At 33.1% G+C, this 18403-nt stretch overlaps 1 protein-coding gene and 1 pseudogene across 1 annotated transcript; one reads left to right on the top strand and one right to left on the bottom strand.

Annotated features, from left to right (window-relative positions):
- Positions 1 to 673: 673 nt before the first annotated feature.
- On the top strand, positions 674 to 4724 carry LOC120156255 (annotated as a pseudogene).
- A 4030-nt stretch (positions 4725 to 8754) lies between these two features.
- LOC120156236 (ubiquitin-conjugating enzyme E2-20 kDa-like) lies at positions 8755 to 9381 on the bottom strand. The gene is made up of 2 exons (XM_039167618.1): positions 9024 to 9381; positions 8755 to 8939 (listed from the first exon to the last, which is right to left on the bottom strand). Exons 1-2 carry the CDS (start codon positions 9379 to 9381, stop codon positions 8755 to 8757), a joined length of 543 nt encoding a protein of 180 aa, XP_039023549.1.
- Between the last annotated feature and the right edge of the window lie 9022 nt (positions 9382 to 18403).

The following is an 18403-nucleotide window of genomic DNA, read 5'->3' as shown; positions in this document are numbered from 1 at the left end:
TCGCAATGCGATAGTCAGAATCGCGTTGCGAATCTGGAAACTGATTTGCGATATCGGAGATCGCGTTGCGAATTATCGATCGCATTGCGATTTAGTTGGTCATTTTGGCAAATCCAAAAAAAGTTGGTTAAAATCGTATATTATAAGGTATTTTTGGTCACTGAGGTTATTTTCTCTTCTTAAATTTATAGAACGACCCTTGCCTTGGGAATTTGATTTGGTGAGAGTTAAATTGATAAAATTTATTCAATTATTTAGAATTAGAATCAAATTGATATAATTTATAAATTTTGAGAAATATATTTATGTTGAGGATAATTAATTTAGTAATGAGATCAAATTCATAAAATTCGTAAATATTAAAGGTTAAATTAATTCGATTTAGGATTGAATATGCTAAACGTATAAATATTAAAGGTACAAATATATTATTATACAAATTTATTTAATTATCATATTAATAATTTATAATTTGATATAAATTACATTAACAATTTAATGATTTAATTAATAAATTTTTAAATTTATTAATAAATATAAAAAGGATCCAATAGGGTAGTGAAAAAAAATTCTAGACGGTTCCACGATAAACGGGACAAATAAAGTGAATACAGAAGGAGATATCTGACGGTTGAGATTAGCCGAATGTTGGGTATCACCGGTACTATAGAAAATTTATAATCCGAAATGTGGATAGCATTTTCAGAACAGCGAAACCTCCTCAAAAACCTAGAAGGTAAAGTGTACTACAATTTCTTCTCTTTTACTCCCTTTTCGCCTCTACCCTTTATATCCACGGTGGTCCAACACCTCCTCCGGCGAACCACTCACCGCTTTCGTTGCCGGACTTTGCTAGACTTCACTCACTCACTAAATAACTTTTTCTCACGCTGGTTCCGACGTACCTCCGGCCACCACCAATCACCTCCCCTTTCTCGTCGTTCTCTCCTCTTCACTGCGTTTTCTTTTCTTATCTTTCCCCTCTCATTTCCGTCGTTGTCGTTGCTCTTTCTACCCGCCTTTGACACTCAGTGTTCCTTTCAACTGCCTCTCTCTCTCGTTTTATTTATCTATGTTTGTTTTTTGCTCATTTATGTACCAAGTTTTATTTATTTTTTCCAGAAATTTGCCTTCATTTTATATATTTATTTATTTTAGTGGTAATATTTTAGCTTTATTAGTTTTTAACAAGTTGTTTTTTAAGTTGAAGATAAACTTTTAGAGAACATTTCCCTTAATGCGTACAAGCTGTTTGATTTTGATGTGTTTTTATTTGTTTTACGGTGGTATTTTAGCTTTTATTTTCAATTGCATTTTTTGAGTTGTATAAAACGGAAATACTAGGAATAATCCTGCATATTTCTCCTGGAAATGGAAGTCGTTTGCATTTTTCCTTGGAAGTATTTGTTATGACTCATGATATTCATTAATTTACATTTGAGCTAGCATTGATTCTAAAACCATAAATGTGAAACATTTCAGCTTGATAGTTGTGTAAGATGGCATCCACTTTAACAGCAATGTCTTCAGTTGGCTCATTCATTGCACCTAATGGTCTGGTTATGGACAAGAAGCTTCCATCTTCTTCAAACAGATTGTCATCTTTTGCTTCTTATTTCCTCGTTCTCTTTTGTTAGTAGACGAAATGTTGTTCTTAGAAGGTCTCGTCTGCCCAAGATTTGTGCAGCAAAAGAGCTGCATTTCAACAAGGATGGGTCAGCTATAAAGAAACTGCAAGTGAGTCTCTGTTTTTTTTTTATATAGAAAAGTGAGTCTCTGTTCTAAATGCTAAAGAGTGTCTAACTGGATTGTGTTTAACTTTATAGTGCTCAATCTAGTTTATGTTATTTTGTTGTAGACTGGCGTAAACAAGCTTGCTGATTTGGTTGGAGTCACTCTTGGACCAAAAGGCAGGAATGTTGTTCTGGAGAGTAAATATGGCTCCCCGAAAATTGTAAATGATGGTGTGACAGTGGCTAAGGAGGTATGCTCTTACTCTTAACCAGTCATCTAAGTTGAAACTAGAATTGATTGTGTGCAAGAGTTAAAAGTATTTTCGATCCTGTATGTTTCACCTATGACTTGAATGACACTGACTGAATGTTGTGACTGTACAATTTCAAGGTTGAGTTGGAGGACCCTGTTGAGAATATTGGGGCTAAGTTAGTAAGACAGGCAGCTGCTAAGACAAATGACTTGGCTGGTGATGGAACGACAACATCTGTTGTTCTTGCGCAAGGCCTGATTGCTGAAGGTGTCAAGGTTTGTTAAGCTATCTTCAAGTCATTATGTTTGGCTACAGCAGTTGGCCATTCAGGTTATTTGTGGTTAATTGCTGAGTGCACTTGTTATTCAGGTTGTGGCAGCTGGTGCAAATCCTGTCTTGATTACTAGGGGAATTGAGAAGACGACAAAGGCTTTAGTATCTGAGCTTAAGGCTATCTCAAAAGAGGTATTCTTAATGTTTGCAATTTCATGTTATGTGAAATTTCTATTTGAAGGGAATATAATGTGTGCCATGGGATTTAGGTTGAAGACAGTGAACTTGCAGATGTGGCTGCTGTTAGTGCTGGGAACAACTATGAAGTAGGACATATGATCGCTGAGGCCATGAGTAAAGTTGGTCGAAAGGGTGTAGTAACCCTTGAGGAGGGAAAAAGTGCTGAAAATAGCCTATATGTTGTTGAAGGGATGCAATTTGATCGTGGTTATATCTCACCATATTTTGTGACCGATAGTGAGAAAATGGCAGTAGAATATGAGAACTGCAAGGTATATGTTGTAATCAGGAGGTTGAAATTTTCATTCCGATAAACATAAGCCTTATTTCTATTGAATGTTGACAATTGCCTGCTGCTTGTGCATTCTGGTTGCAGTTGCTACTGGTTGATAAAAAGATAACAAATGCAAGAGATCTTGTCGGCATCTTGGAAGATGCTATTAGAAGTGGATACCCGATTTTGATAATTGCTGAAGACATTGAACAGGAAGCCTTAGCTACTTTGGTTGTAAACAAACTTAGAGGCTCTTTGAAGATTGCTGCTCTCAAAGCTCCTGGTTTTGGAGAACGCAAGAGCCAGTACCTTGATGACATTGCTATTCTTACTGGAGGTATGTGCTAATTTTATTTGCTGGAGGTTTTTACACGCCACTGAAGTGCTAATTATCGAGTGATATCTACTGTTTGTGTACAGGCACTGTCATCAGAGATGAGGTTGGTATTTCCTTGGACAAAGCTGACAAGGAAGTCTTGGGTCATGCTTCTAAAGTGGTTCTTACGAAGGATACAACCACCATTGTGGGTGATGGAAGCACCCAGGAAGCAGTGAACAAAAAAGTTGTACAGATTAGAAATCTCATTGAGGTAGTCATTAGTATATGCTAATCATGGTTACCAGTATTTATTGCATACTTGTTCTTGCAATGCCCAAGTCTAAGCACTATCATTTCAATGCAGGTTGCAGAACAGGACTATGAGAAGGAAAAACTTAATGAAAGGATTGCTAAATTATCTGGTGGTGTTGCAGTTATACAGGTAACCACTATTTCGATGAATTTATCTCAATGAAATTTTATTCAAGAAATATTTATTTATATCTAATTTGTTGTCTAATGTTCTTTTTAAATTTTGAAGGTTGGGGCTCAAACTGAAACAGAACTTAAAGAAAAGAAGTTGAGAGTAGAAGATGCTCTAAATGCAACTAAGGTAATAAATCTCTTGTAGCTTGTCATGATGATTGTGTTTTAATTGTCAATAATACCATATAAACCTGTGAGGCCTTATTATCAGGCTGCAGTTGAGGAAGGTATTGTTGTTGGTGGTGGATGTGCTTTGTTAAGACTTGCTTCTAAGGTGGATGCTATTAAGGATTCACTTGCTAATGATGAAGAAAAGGTAAGCCTTCCTGACAACGTACCGACAGCTAGATCTGTTCATGGGAGATTTCAGATTTTTTATAGTTCCTTACTAAATTTATTGATTTGCTATAGGTTGGAGCAGATATTGTTAAAAGAGCATTGAGTTACCCTCTAAAATTGATAGCTAAGAATGCTGGTGTTAATGGAAGTGTTGTGAGCGAGAAGGTATGAGATGCGGTTGAGTTACCATGAGCAGTACTGTACCATTTTATAATTTTTGGTTTCTCCTGTTATTTAATCATTTGCAGGTGCTCTCCAATGATAACCCTAGGTATGGGTTCAATGCTGCCACCGGAAATTATGAGGATCTTATGACTGCAGGAATTATCGATCCAACCAAGGTTAGTAAGAACCTGCCTCTTAAGGGAGGTGGGTGAACTATTTTGGGCTGTATTTTGTTTTTCAAAACAGGTGGACTTTTGAAGATTCATTCAGTATTTCTGTGCTTGTATTATTGCTAGCATATTAAACCTACATTCTTTCCCATCTTCAGTTGTGGTTACAGCGAAGTGAAGTTGCAGAAAACTTACGATGATTGCATTTTTCTTAATATATAGGTGGTCAGGTGTTGCTTAGAGCATGCAGCTTCAGTGGCCAAGACATTCTTGATGTCCGATTGTGTGGTTGTTGAAATAAAGGAACCCGAGCCCGTGCCTATGGCCAACCCCATGGACAATTCAGGTTTGCACTTCAGAATCCAAAGTGATTCCTTGTTCTTTTCGTCTAAATATCAGATGCTAACATGTTGTCGGGATTGTGGATTGTGTCAGGATACGGCTATTAAAGGAGATGTTAAAACTGAAAGCGAATAAGGTATCGGATCTCCATTGTAGCCATGGTTAATGTGTTTAGAGTAGAATGCATCTTTTCATTGTCGATTGAGGGAAAATTCATAAGATTATGTAACAATTTTGAGCACTTTTTTCAAGGGAAGGAAGAAATTTGGTATTTTCAATTATATTTAGCAAATTCTACATGATTGTTGATGTTGTAACCCTTCATCAGATCGACCATTTGGGCAAGATTGATTTCCATTTTGGGCTGCAAGGGTACTTGTCTGTCGAGTTTTCTTTTCGTAGGGGTACACCATGTATTTTGCTGTTTTTTTTAAGGATCACAAAGTAGAAACAATGGAGACAAGTATCATAATTACTTAAAGATATGAAACTTAAAGACCCACAAAACGAGGAATAAAGGAAAAACTTAAGAATGGAAGCAAAATTAACGAAGGCAGCAGTGTCCAGAACTAATATTGTCAAATCATAAAGCTCGGCATGATAATGGGTTTGGTTTGGTCTGGTTTTTGGTTGATCAGATTTGAAAATATATATCCTAAACATGATATAACTCAAAAAACATAAACATCTTTTATTCAATTTTAATCCGTTTTGAATTTTTAGAGTATAAATTTGATCTGGTATAAAATAAGCATTTAATTAAAAATAATAAATAGAGGTGATTTTATAATAATTATCTGTAAATTTATTTAAAGAAATAATATTATTGTTTTTGAATTAGGTCGGATAAAAGTTTTTCACTGAATTCATCAGGTTAAACTAAAATCCATTGATTTCGAAGTAAATTGTTATTTCTGCGTAAAACATGCTTCATGAGTCGAAGAGTAAATATAGTAGGATAGTAGGCTGCTCCCAACACCATGTTGAGAGCAGCTTCCATGGAAGATTTCCATTATGAATTACCCTTAGTGAGACTCGATCTCACGACCACAAGATTAAGAGTCTTGCACTCTACCAACTGAACTAGACGGACAATTCATTTAGCGTAATAATTCATATTCATATTTTATATTTATAATAAAATAATAATTAACACGATTTGGATTAATTGATTGTTATCAATTTGTTCAAAGTTGAAAAGAATAGGATATGCGTAGCTTCACTAATCCTGTTTTCGATTTTATTTGTAGAGTTTGTAATAGGAGTAACATCAAAAGCGATCATGTAACTTCAATTAATATGTTTAAAAATATAATCGATAAGAAAAATAAGTTACCAAATTATATATTTTCAAGGTAAATATCATATTCGAATCTATATAAAATGAAATACAATGAATCTTTTGACTGTTTGACCTATTAATAAATCTCATAGACTATGTTTTTTTACTTTAGGTGTGAAGTATTTTTTTTGCTTAAGTTAGGTGTTTTACGTTTTCAACGTTATTATTTTAAATGTCTGATTCATCACGATCATTAAAAAATTGCTAACCATTCAAAATATGACACATGTCGCGTTATACAATTTTAAAAATTATAATTTATCAAAAATTACAACAAAAAAGTTAAAAAAAAATCCTAATTCTAAACTCTCATTATCAACCATCACAGATCATCGCCATTATTATTGTGATCGTAGAACAATTGGTCATCTATCACCGATCATCACTATTACCATGTGTTCGTCAATGCTGCTTATGGAATTGGGTGCATTGGCGTTGGTAAGAAACAAATAGAAGCTGCTAACTTTTACCCTAGTAATTTGCACTACTACTTTTGCCCACCACATGTTAAATTTTCGTATGGCAGAGGTTTATATCACAAATAAATAAGTATATTTTAATTTTTATTTAAGTATTTAAAATATTTTTAACTAAAATATACATTTATAATTAGTTTTAATTAAAATATGTACCTAAAATATTTTATGTCAAAATTTTTTATTTAAGTTTTAAAAAAATTGACATGTAGCATTAAATAAAGAATACTTTAAGTACTTTGATGAAAAAAATTAAAAATTTTAAGCACCTATTTTGACAAAAAAATATTTTAGTTACCTATATTGACAAAAAAGATAACTTTAGATATATATTTTAATCAAAAAATACTTTAAATATTTAAATGAAAAAAGATAATATACCCTAGGTACTTATTTGTTATATAAACCTACTGTAATTTTGTTGTTTCCCATGAGAATGGTTGGGACGAGGGTTAGATTGACATTCGCATCCAAAATTTAAAATTATCATATATTTTAAATTTTTTATATAATTATTATTGAAAATCTATTTTCGTCCATTTGAAATTTTTATAAGTATGCCCATTCTTAAAATTTTAAAAATTCATCATTTAACATAAATTTTTATGTTTATCCATGCCTATGGATTACTATCAAAAGTTCTTATATGGGAATGGGAGATAAATACAAATGGTTTTATTAGTTTTGTGATTAAATCATAATTCGATTGATTTTGAAGGTTTTGTGAACAATGATGAAGACAATGAATGAATGAATATTCGACAACAACGATGAAATCAATGATGATTGATGATGAAAAATATACATAGTTTTAAGATTTTTTTTTTTAATTTTAGAAAAATTAAAGTCTTTTAAAAAAGATAATTTTAAGTTTTTTAATTAAAAATTTTAAAAATTTATACACATGACACATGTTACGTTTGAATTGTTGAAGGTTTTCATAATAATTGTGATGAATAAAACACTTGAAATGATAATCTTAAAAATATTTTAAGCATTTAAAGTGAAAGATGTATAATTTGAACAATTATTTTTTTATTAAAGTTGTCGCGGTCGCCTTTTAGGTGGGCTCGAAATTAAACTTCGACTTAGGAAAATTGTTTGGAGTCGTCACCGATCGTTTTAAAAATATTTAGGTAAATCGGACATTATCTTACCTGATCTGTGTTTTACCAGAAATGTATTAGGTTCGGGAATCGGTTACGGTTAAGGAAGAATTAGCACCCTTGAACCGCCCTTTCGGTACCAATTAATTTGTCGGTTGTCTTAATCGCAAAAATTAAAATTTAAAAAGCCGATTCGAATTGCTTATCTTTGATCAATTGAAATTACTACTAAAAATCAAAGATATGTTAGAGGATAGAATACAAAACATCGAATAAAAATTAATTAAATAAAAGAGAAATAAATAAATGAATCAACGAACTCAAAAAGTCTATAATAAAACGAAAAAGGATTAAATTAATCAATAAATTCAACAATCACTTACATCAGCTTCAACATTTGCATGAGATTCATCGTTGGGGCTGGAAAGCTTTGATATAATATTCAATAAAATACTTTCAAATGTATGGATTGACATCCAACATTCACGTGCAAGCTCATAGCCATTTGGATCCACTCGGAGGATGAAGAATTGAAATACAAACACGCCCGTAAGAGAGTGTTTGGTTGGGGGAATGTGAGATTCTCATGGGAATGGAATCCACATTCCCCCGTTTGATTGGCCAGGAATGTCATTTCTGGTAATCTTACATTACCAATAGTGGATTTTTTAGGGTATATTACCGGGAATGTCATTACCTCTCTTTCTTTAGGTATTGTTGGATTACCAGCGTTTTAGACTAAAATGTCCTTTAAAAAAATTTCTTTAAAAAATATCCTTATTCTGTCATTGAATAATAAAAATTCTATGAAGGTTAAATTACAAATTTATCCTTAAACAATTTTAGATTTACAAAAAAAATCTATAATTAAAATTTTATATGAAATTCAGAGGTTAAAATAAAATTTTACCCTTTCATTAAAACTTTTTATATTTTCAATTTTGTAAAAAAAGTATATAAATTTTATGAATTTAAATTTTTAAAGAAAATATATAAATATTTTTCAACTTGTTAAAAAACCAAATATATAATAAGGACAATTTGGTCAAATATACATTCAAATAATCTTTTATTCCTTTAACCAAACATGGTAATCTTACATTCCTGCTAAACCAACCAAACACAAAATACAACATTCCCAGTAATCCTATTCCCTGGTAATCTTTTATTCCCACTGGTAATCTTACATTCCGTGAACCAAACGCACCCTCATGATAAACGTTCGGGTGCCAAATCTATGTTGTAAATTTCACTGTTGGAGGGCTATTTGGGTAATTAGGCAAAAAACTCATGATGGCATTGAAAAATTCCCCTTCATAAAGAGTATCAGGAGGTCCAATAATCGTAACACTCCATTCAAAGATATTGTTCTCATCAACCAATCCGGCCGAGAACCCATCAACCAGATTCTTACAAAGATCTAATAGTCCATATTAAATAGCCACTGGAAATCGTCGATATATGCTTTGATCCGTCTGTTATGTCGACCCCTGTCAAGATGTACCAGGAATGATATCTGCAGCAACATTATACGTGCTTGGATTCTGATTTAACGACATACCATAGTCGTAACCATAACCACCATATTTATCTTCAACGTGAGGTTCAAGTTTGCGATCCTCTTCGCGCTTCTCAAGCTTCCTCATCACATGCTTACTCTTCTTAGTTTCCTCGGCAGTGCTTTCTTGTTCCTCAGCAGAGATCGACAGCAATGACAGCTTCTCCGAAACGACGGCCAGATCGGAGTTGTCCGATACGATACAGTCATTATCTTCCCTGATGATCTTTTGCTCATCCGGAGGAATTGAAGTGAGGGAGAAGAGCTGGAACTTAAACACTTCCAAAATAGTCGTCAGTGTCATAATCGACGGTAAACGTTGAGTCGTCGTGGCGAACCAGGAACTTGCCAACAACCATTTTCTTTTTTGGTTTTCTCCTTATCCGTCCTCCCCCTCTGTCTCCAACTTAAAGTTGATTTATATTGTTGAGTTAATCGATTGACTGAATCGGCCAAGAGGGGGTGAATTGGCAATAAAAATTTTGGTGGAAGCTTTTGCAGAAAATTGAAAAAAATTGCACAGCGATTTAGAGTGGTTCGACTTTATCAACCAAAGTCTACGTCCACTACCTTAGCTATCCACACTAAGGATTTTCCAACAAATTCACTAATTTGTTCTTTCTTTTGAGGCCAAAGAGATAACCTTACAACTCCCTCAAGAATATACCCCAATTCTTGAGAACACTCTTTTCTCAAAGAGAAATACAAATTTGCAAACTTACAAGAAAAACCTCACAAGGCAAATATGTTTGCACAATTCTAGAACAAAGAAAGAACACTCAAGAATAAATATAATTGAGCACAATAAGTGTTCTTGAAAGCAAAATGAATATTGAATGAAAAATAGGCTTGAAATGCTCAAACTTGAGGTTTGATGCTTTCTCTTTGATTCTCTCTTGATTCTAATTGCTTGATGTTTCTTGTTATTGATCAATGGCTTCTAAGCTTGCTTAAATACACCTTGAATCACTTCTGAACGTTGGGGATGATTAGAGAAAATAATATAACTGTTTTAGTGTGAAAACAATTAATAAAACAGTTTGGAGCGTGGGGGAATTGATACCCCCTATGGGGAATCGGTTCCCTAAGTATAAAATTTAAATATTTCGACCGTTATACAAGGGGGGAATCGGTACCCCCTGTGGGGGAATCGGTTCCCTCCGAGCATACTGGAATTCTCGGAGCCAAACCATTCAGGGGGAATCAGTACCCCCTTATGGGGGAATCGGTTCCCTCTGAGCAATCTGGAATTTTTGGCTTTGAAATGGTTCGAAATACTTTGTAAAATTATTTTGAAATTGTTTTAAGTTTAAAACTTAATTTTACACTTTGAGTAAGGATTAAAAATGATCTTTGAAAGATTTGGAGTAATGTTTTGATATTCGAATAATTCTATCGAATATACTTAGAAAAATTATTTAGAAATTCTTAAAATTCATTTAACTTAATTTGTTATATCGAAATATCAAAATGTTTTCAACAATCTCCCCCTTTTTGATATAACAAAACATTTTAGTAATTTTAAGATTTTGAAATCAAGTTTTGAAATTACTCCCCCTTACTTTAACACTTCTCTCATTTATCATTTAAAAACACTTTAACACTTCTCCCCCTTTTTGTTAAATCAAAAAGACATTTTAAAGAATTTAAACAAGGTTTTGAAATCAGTTAGCCAATTGATTATATATAATATAAGCTGCTAAGATCACAAACAAGAGAAACGTTAGCCATTAGTTTCATAATCAATATTCATAATTAATGTGAAATGGCAAAATTGGTCATATATCTAATCATGAAGTAAATGATGCAATAATGAATAAATTTAATCACACCAAATAGGTAATTTCTAACCATTCATAAATCCAAACAAATTCAAAGTCAATCAATCTACAAATTCAAACATTACAAAATATTCAAAATGTTAAAAACAATAAGTTTGGAGTTCAAAGCAAAACATTGAATCACATATCCGGATCAGGAGGAGGAAAACGAGCTCGCATAGCGGCCATTTCGTTAGTGACGTCATTAATACGTGCGTTGGTTGCTTCATTATTTGCACGCATTTCCCGAAGAATTTCTAATTGTTGAGCTCCTATTATGGATAAATGGGGCTCTATAGAAGTAAAGCGCGAATCCATAGTAGCGTATCGAAAATCGAATGTCTCCATAAAGGATTGGAAATATGGAGGCATTGGATGCGTTTGTTGTGCTTGCTCTTCGGGCTGCTCCTCGGGCTGCTCAGGCTCATCTTCGGCTTCATCGATGTCTCGCATTAATTGCTCAAGCTCGAGATCTTCGTCAGCTTCAGGTGGAGCTTGTGAAGAACTAGCTCCCGGAGTATTTGCAGAAGATCGAACCCATTCAGCGGTTTTCTTATCCTTAATCCATCCCGCTCTCGTTAAGGAAAGAAGGTTAATTTGTTTCTTAAGGGGGAAAAAGGCATCTAGACCGACTCTAAGCCCAGCTTTGGAAAACAGATTACTTAAAATGCAACCGTAAACAAGAGATGAACAGAGTTTTTTTGTTAGGAACAAGATTTACGGTTTCAACAATTTCAGCAAAAATAATCTGAGGTAGGTTGATTTTAATATTGTTTTCGAAACAATGTAACCACCAAAGGTCTAAGGCTCTAAGAGTAGAATGACAACCTCCGGATGGTCGAAACCACCAAGAAATCATTAGATGAAGAAAACGTTAATGAAGGTCTAGGACACTTGCACTATTCTTTCTTTTATAACGAGATCCTAAAACCTGTTTTTCATTTGAAATACCATCATTATCTAATCCGAATGTATTGGCTATGTAAGCCGAGCCAATAGATAAGAATTGTCCTAGAAGGTAGGAACGAATTCCTATGGTTTCGGTTTCAGTTTGGTTTTTAACACAAACGACATTAGAATAGAAAATACAAACAAGTTGATGGTAAACGATGGGTTCAAGGTCAAAGAGTTTATCAAATTTCCACTCTTGTAAAAGAGGAAGATATTTAAAATTGATAGCTAACATAGCTTGACGAGAAGGAATACGTTCTTCCCGGATTTTGTAAGAGTCGAAATATTGATAATACCAAAAATGATGATTTCTAGGACCAGGATGATTGAAACACGAATTTTGGATAGTCAAATTAGGATCAATAGGATTAAGATTAGAAATTGGAATAGGTGGAGGATTTGGAGGTGGATTTGGTTGACGGTGTGAACGACTAGATGAAGACCTAGCACGTTTAGGATTGGACATGGTTTAGGAAATCATAATAGAATTGATAACCTGCAATTTAGAAAACACATGTATGCAATTCAATCAATCCCACAACTCAATTGAGTCCTCAATATTTCAAGGTTCTCTAAATCAATCCTAATGGGCAAAGTTTTTGAAAAACTTATGAAAAATATGGTTTTGAGAAACAATATATGTATAGTTTTCATAATAACAACATAATTTAATCAAAACACAATAATTTGAAAATTAAATTTTTTATTTATTTATTTCGAAAATTTAGAAAATTTTGAAAAAATCTTGTGTTTTTGATGAAATTAGTTGTAATATCTAGTTTCTAATTACTAACTAATCAATGCCCGATCAAAAATTCAACCTAGAACTAATTAACACTAGTTCTATGTTCATAAATTGATAAAAAGAAGTTTTTGGAAAAATACCTTGAATGATTTCAGATTTGAGTGAGATTAGATGAAGTTTTCACGTTTTTGATGATTCCAACAGGTTTAGAGGATGATATTTGAAGTGAATTCCGATTAAAAACGTTGATTTGAGGCAAAGTGGAGATATGGAGAGCGTAGAGAGGAGAAACGACGTAAGAGAAGAGAAGAGAGTTTTGGGCCAAAACCAAGGGTTCTGCCCGATAAAACCAGAACCTCAGGGGGGTATCGATTCCCCTGTGGGGGGAATCGGTTCCCTCAAGGGGGGATCGATTCACTCTGCACCAAAATGCTAAAATCTGATTTTAAACACCCAAAATGCTAAATTAATTTCCTCTAGTGGTATTGGCAACTCATATATTGAAAATTAATCATGTTCAAACAATTCAATTAATCTTTAAACGATATTTGAACATAAAATTAATTTTTTAATTTTTTATCAAGAATCATAAACTCCCCCTAACTAATAGCAATGAATGCAATCAAAAATTACTATTATAAACATTTTTCATTTATTATTAAAAGTGCTAAAATTATTTTAAACACTCAGTGAAGATAGATTGGTCAAACCTAATTCTCTCATAAGTGTCCAAAATCGTTCCTTGTCTAAAGGTTTTGTAAAGATATCCGCTAATTGGTGCAAAGTATCAACAAATTCTAGAACTACATCTTCCTTAGTGACATGGTCTCTAATGAAGTGATGTCTTATTTCAATGTGCTTAGTCCTAGAGTGTTGAATGGGATTTTTAGTGAGACAAATAGCACTAGTATTGTCACACTTGATAGGAATGGTACCTACTTCAATTCCATAATCAAAAAGTTGTTGTTTCATCCATAAAACTTGTGCACAGCAACTACCAGCTGAAATGTATTCGGCTTCAGTGGTAGATAATGCAACACAATTTTGTTTCTTTGAAAACCAAGAAATTAGCATATTTCCAAGGAATTGGCAAGTACCGGAGGTGCTTTTCCTATCTAATTTGCATCCTCCATAATCCGCATCAGAAAAAGCATGCAAGCTAAAGCTAGAGTCTATAGGATACCAAAGTCCTAAACTAGGAGTGTCCTTAAGGTATCCAAAGATTCTCTTAAAATCTAGTAAATGTGATTCCTTAGGGCATGATTGAAATCTAGCACATAAGCAAACACTAAACATAATGTCTGGTCTACTTGCCGTTAGATAAAGTAGAGATCCAATCATTGACCTATATAATTTAACATCTACACATTTAACTCCTTCATCTAAGTCAAGCTTTGTTGAAGAGCTCATTGGAGTGTCATGAGGTTTCCCATTTTCCAGTCCAAACTTCTTGAGCATATCTTTGACGTACTTAGCTTGATTGATGAAGATGCCATCTTTTCTTTGCTTGATTTGGAGTCCCAAGAAAAATGAGAGCTCCCCCATCATGCTCATCTCAAACTCACTTTGCATTAGCTTAGAAAATTCTTGGCAAAGAACATCATTAGTAGAACCAAATATTATATCATCAACATAAATTTGAACTACTAATAAATCTTTACCTTTATGCTTCAAAAACAATGTAGTGTCAACCTTCCCTTTTGAAAAACCTTTTCAATTAAAAAATTTTACAATCTTTCATACCAAGCTCTAGGATCTTGCTTTAAACCATAAAGAGCTTTTGTCAATTTTAAAACATGATCCGGAAAATTTGAATCTTCAAAACCTGGAGGTTGTTCCACATACACTTATTCTTTTATAAAACCATTTAAAAATGCACTTTTAACATCCATTTGATATAATTTAAATTCATTGAAACATGCAAATGCTAATAACATTCTAATTGCTTCCATCCTAGCTACGGGAGCATATATTTCATCATAGTCTATGCCCTCTTCTTGAGTATACCCTTGAGCAACAAGTCTAGCCTTATTTCTCACTATATTACCACTCTCATCAAGCTTATTCCTAAATACCCATCTAGTACCTACAGTAGATTTATTACTAGGCCTTTCAACTAATGTCCATACTTTACTTCTCTCAAATTGATTTAACTCTTCTTGCATAGCCATAATCCAATGTTCATCATTTAATGCTTCTTTAATATTCTTAGGCTCTATGCATGAGATAAATGCAACATAATTACAAATGTTTCTAAGGAAGATCGAGTTGTTACCCCTTTTGATGGATCACCTATAATTTCACCATCCTTGACATAGTTGAACTCTCTTGGATAAGATTGTAACACCCCCAACCCGTATCCGACCCGGATACGAGTCCGAAGTGTCACATTGACTTTTCAAACCTTGACTCTTAAGAAAAATCCCGAGAAATTTAAAACTTTATTTAAATCAAAATAAAGACTTTATCAGAGTGCTCGTACTTAATGACTTATTACATGCCAACACTTTATACATAACCAAATACATACTTTGTCAAATATTTCTGATCTGATCTTTTGGTAAGGAAAACTGACATGTCTTGCTCCGCATCCCTCCTTACTCTTCTCGAAACCTACGTGTGAAACAATCACACGCTAAGTCGAAGACTTAGTGAGGCATAATAACTTATAATGCACTTTAAAACATATATTGATACATGCATGTTCTGTTCTATCATGTTATAGCAATTCCATGCATTTTTCATATCGTATAAAATCATATCAGATTAATTGCAGTAAATACATACATACGCATAATTCATCATTAACAGTTTATCATATAATCACATACTTTTTCAATCAAACATTATAAACACACAACATCATATCATTTCTATAGCATTTATCATACCACTAACTTATATTTGTTCATATCTCTGGATTAGCCCATGTACATATGTGAGAACTATCGATATGTGAGTCTATAGAGGTTGTGCACTATGCTGTCACCACAGCTCGTATAAATGCACCGAAGTGCCCCGTAGAATTGCACCGTAGTGCCATATAATGATGTCCATAAGGACCACATAGAATTCTTTAAGAATCATATACATATGCTAGGGATCAAGTATGCGTCTTTCCAGACTTCACACATGTTCCAAAGAATATACATATGTCCCGAAGAACCGCGTAGAAGTGCACCGTAGTGCCATATAATAATGTCCATAAGGACCACATAGAATTCTTTAAGAATCATATACATATGCTAGGGATCAAGTATGTGTCTTTCCAGACTTCACACATGTTCCAAAGAATATACATATGTCCCGAAGAACCGCGTAGACCCTCGACTCTTGGCATGCCAACTATACCCCTAGCTCTCATGACACATAACATGGGCGTTATCATTTATTTCATTTCAAATATTCACATAAACTTGTAATTCACTTTCACATATCACTTATCACATAGTTTCTTTTCATATGATCACATAGTCACGTAGTTCACTTACACGTAGATCATTTCCATATAATTCACATGTCACATATGTCATGTTTTCATATAATTTCTATCATTTCTCACCCAATCACCTTTATTCATGTACACATACTCATCATATCTTGTTCACATATGATCATATACTTCATATAACAGATAGGAACACTTTCACGTAGCTTATAATCATAGGTTTTGTCTCATAACATATACTTGTTTTCACATATATATTTCATATCAATTCTTATACCATCACATAATTCCTTTAACATACATAACATATTATGTAACATTATAATAGAAATACCTATAAGTCATATCACTTAGAGCACATATATACTTATAGTCACATTGCTTATATCTTAATCTTATGACTTCTCTTAGACCTATATATATTCACATGTTCAGGTAATCCACCATTTCATCACATAATTATGTATTCATATAACTCATTTCATTTCATTTCATATATATCTATATATATATATCCTCAAGATTTATCCTAATATAAATCATATAGCACTCTTATAATTCATATTCATATTCATCTAGGGCAGACTTATAAACACATCTCACTTCTATTATTTCTATATATATATATATAATCTAATCTGTCTACTTAATTCAATTTCATATAACTCCTATAATCTTCTCATATAGCTTCATAAATTTCTATCATACAACCCATGTGTTATAGTTTTATTTAAACATATGAATCTTTCCCATCTAGCTTATCTTATATGTTCATCTTATCATTTATGTTCAAATCTCCTAGTTAGTGTACTATTCTCACTTCATCCTATAGATCAATATTATCCAGCTTATTTCACTTATCATATAATAATAATAATTATATTTTACTATGATCACATAGTTTATATCTCATATAATTCATAACCTTTCTTATGGAATTACTTATACTTTATCATCCAACACATAAAAGAACAGATCAATCCATATAATCAAGCATACATACATGCATATTCCACACATGCCTTTAATCATGAATTCATGTGTAACACTTTAGGAAATAGACTCATCGCAAGTCTTATTCCCATCGCACATCGTATACTATTGAATATGCACTCACCTGGCCTCACTAGTCAATTCCAATCTCTTATCTTTCCCTTGATCGATCTTACTTCCCAAACGTTCCGGAATTGCTTTATGTGTAGAATCTACATAAATGTACATTTCGAGATAATCATTAGATACCTACACCTTGTAATTGGATACTAGCAACTTAAACGAACTTATTAAACCCATATTCCCAATTTTCCTTTAGGGGGAATCGGTTCCCTACTGAGGGGGTATCGATTCCCTCATGACATTCTGGAAATTTGTCGTTTGAAGGGGTATCGGTTCCCCTTGAATGGGTACCGATTCCCCTTGCCCAGAAATCATATTTTCAACCCGAAAATTACTTCATTTCCTCTCAAACACTTCATATATCATCCCCTTTTCATTCTTAATTCTAGTACACATACTTAAACCAATCTATATTCATTTATTTCATCTTAAACCTCAAAATCCTATATTCCATACGAGATTCAAAAATCATACCAAATTTTCAATGTGTTCTAAATCCAATTCTAACACTTTATACTTCTTAATTAGATTGATGACAAGTCAATTCATCCTTAGAATTTCAAAAACCTTTCTATATCAAAATTTCATTTCTAATCTTTTAATAGAAATTCCTTTCTAATTTCCCTTCTTGATGTTTTAAGTTTATACAAGCTTTCCTTAAGCTTATATAACCCCCAAAGATTCAAAACCAACTTATAAATTCCAGAAATTAACAGTTAAAAATCAAACTTACCTTTAAGCTGGAGCTACGAGAAGAAGAAGAAGAGAGCAAAAAGAAGGCTTCCAGAACTCTCCCAAAACCCACGTATATCACCTGTATTTAAAGGAAATACAAAATATCCTTTAAGCTGAAAAGACTAAATTGCCCCTTTAATTATCCATCTATGTTATTCAATCCATCATCAAAATTCTTTACTTAAATCCCAACACTTTTAACTTATTTCAAAATTGAGCACACAGTTTCCAAAATTTACATTTTAGTCACTGATCCGGCTTTTGGGGATGTTACAAATCTCCCCTCCTTATAAGAAAATTCGCCCTCGAATTTTCACTGAACATCTTAGTAAGAACATATCTTCTAATGTTCTTATGTTGCTTCCCTGACTTATTCTTTCTTGTCATCATAAGAAACTTACTTTTCAATCCTTAAGTTTCCAACTATCTTTTTCGTTTATACATTCCTCTTCTGTTGCTTATCATATAAATAATAACCAGTAATACCAATCCATTGTTGTCTTTTCTCTCA

Source organism: Hibiscus syriacus, unplaced genomic scaffold (assembly GCF_006381635.1).
Source record: "Hibiscus syriacus cultivar Baekdansim isolate YM2019G1 unplaced genomic scaffold, ASM638163v2 tig00111213_pilon, whole genome shotgun sequence".
In the NCBI taxonomy this organism is placed as follows: domain Eukaryota; kingdom Viridiplantae; phylum Streptophyta; class Magnoliopsida; order Malvales; family Malvaceae; genus Hibiscus; species Hibiscus syriacus.
This window is presented reverse-complemented; position numbering and strand designations above follow the sequence as displayed.

Bases quoted from the DNA above. Each gene is read 5' to 3' on its own strand.
- LOC120156236 (XM_039167618.1), bottom strand. From the start codon at position 9,381: ATGACACTGACGACTATTTTGGAAGTGTTTAAGTTCCAGCTCTTCTCC. The intron at 8,940-9,023 runs GTACATCTTGAC...ATGGACTATTAG, and splicing joins TGCTGCAGATATCATTCCTG to ATCTTTGTAAGAATCTGGTT.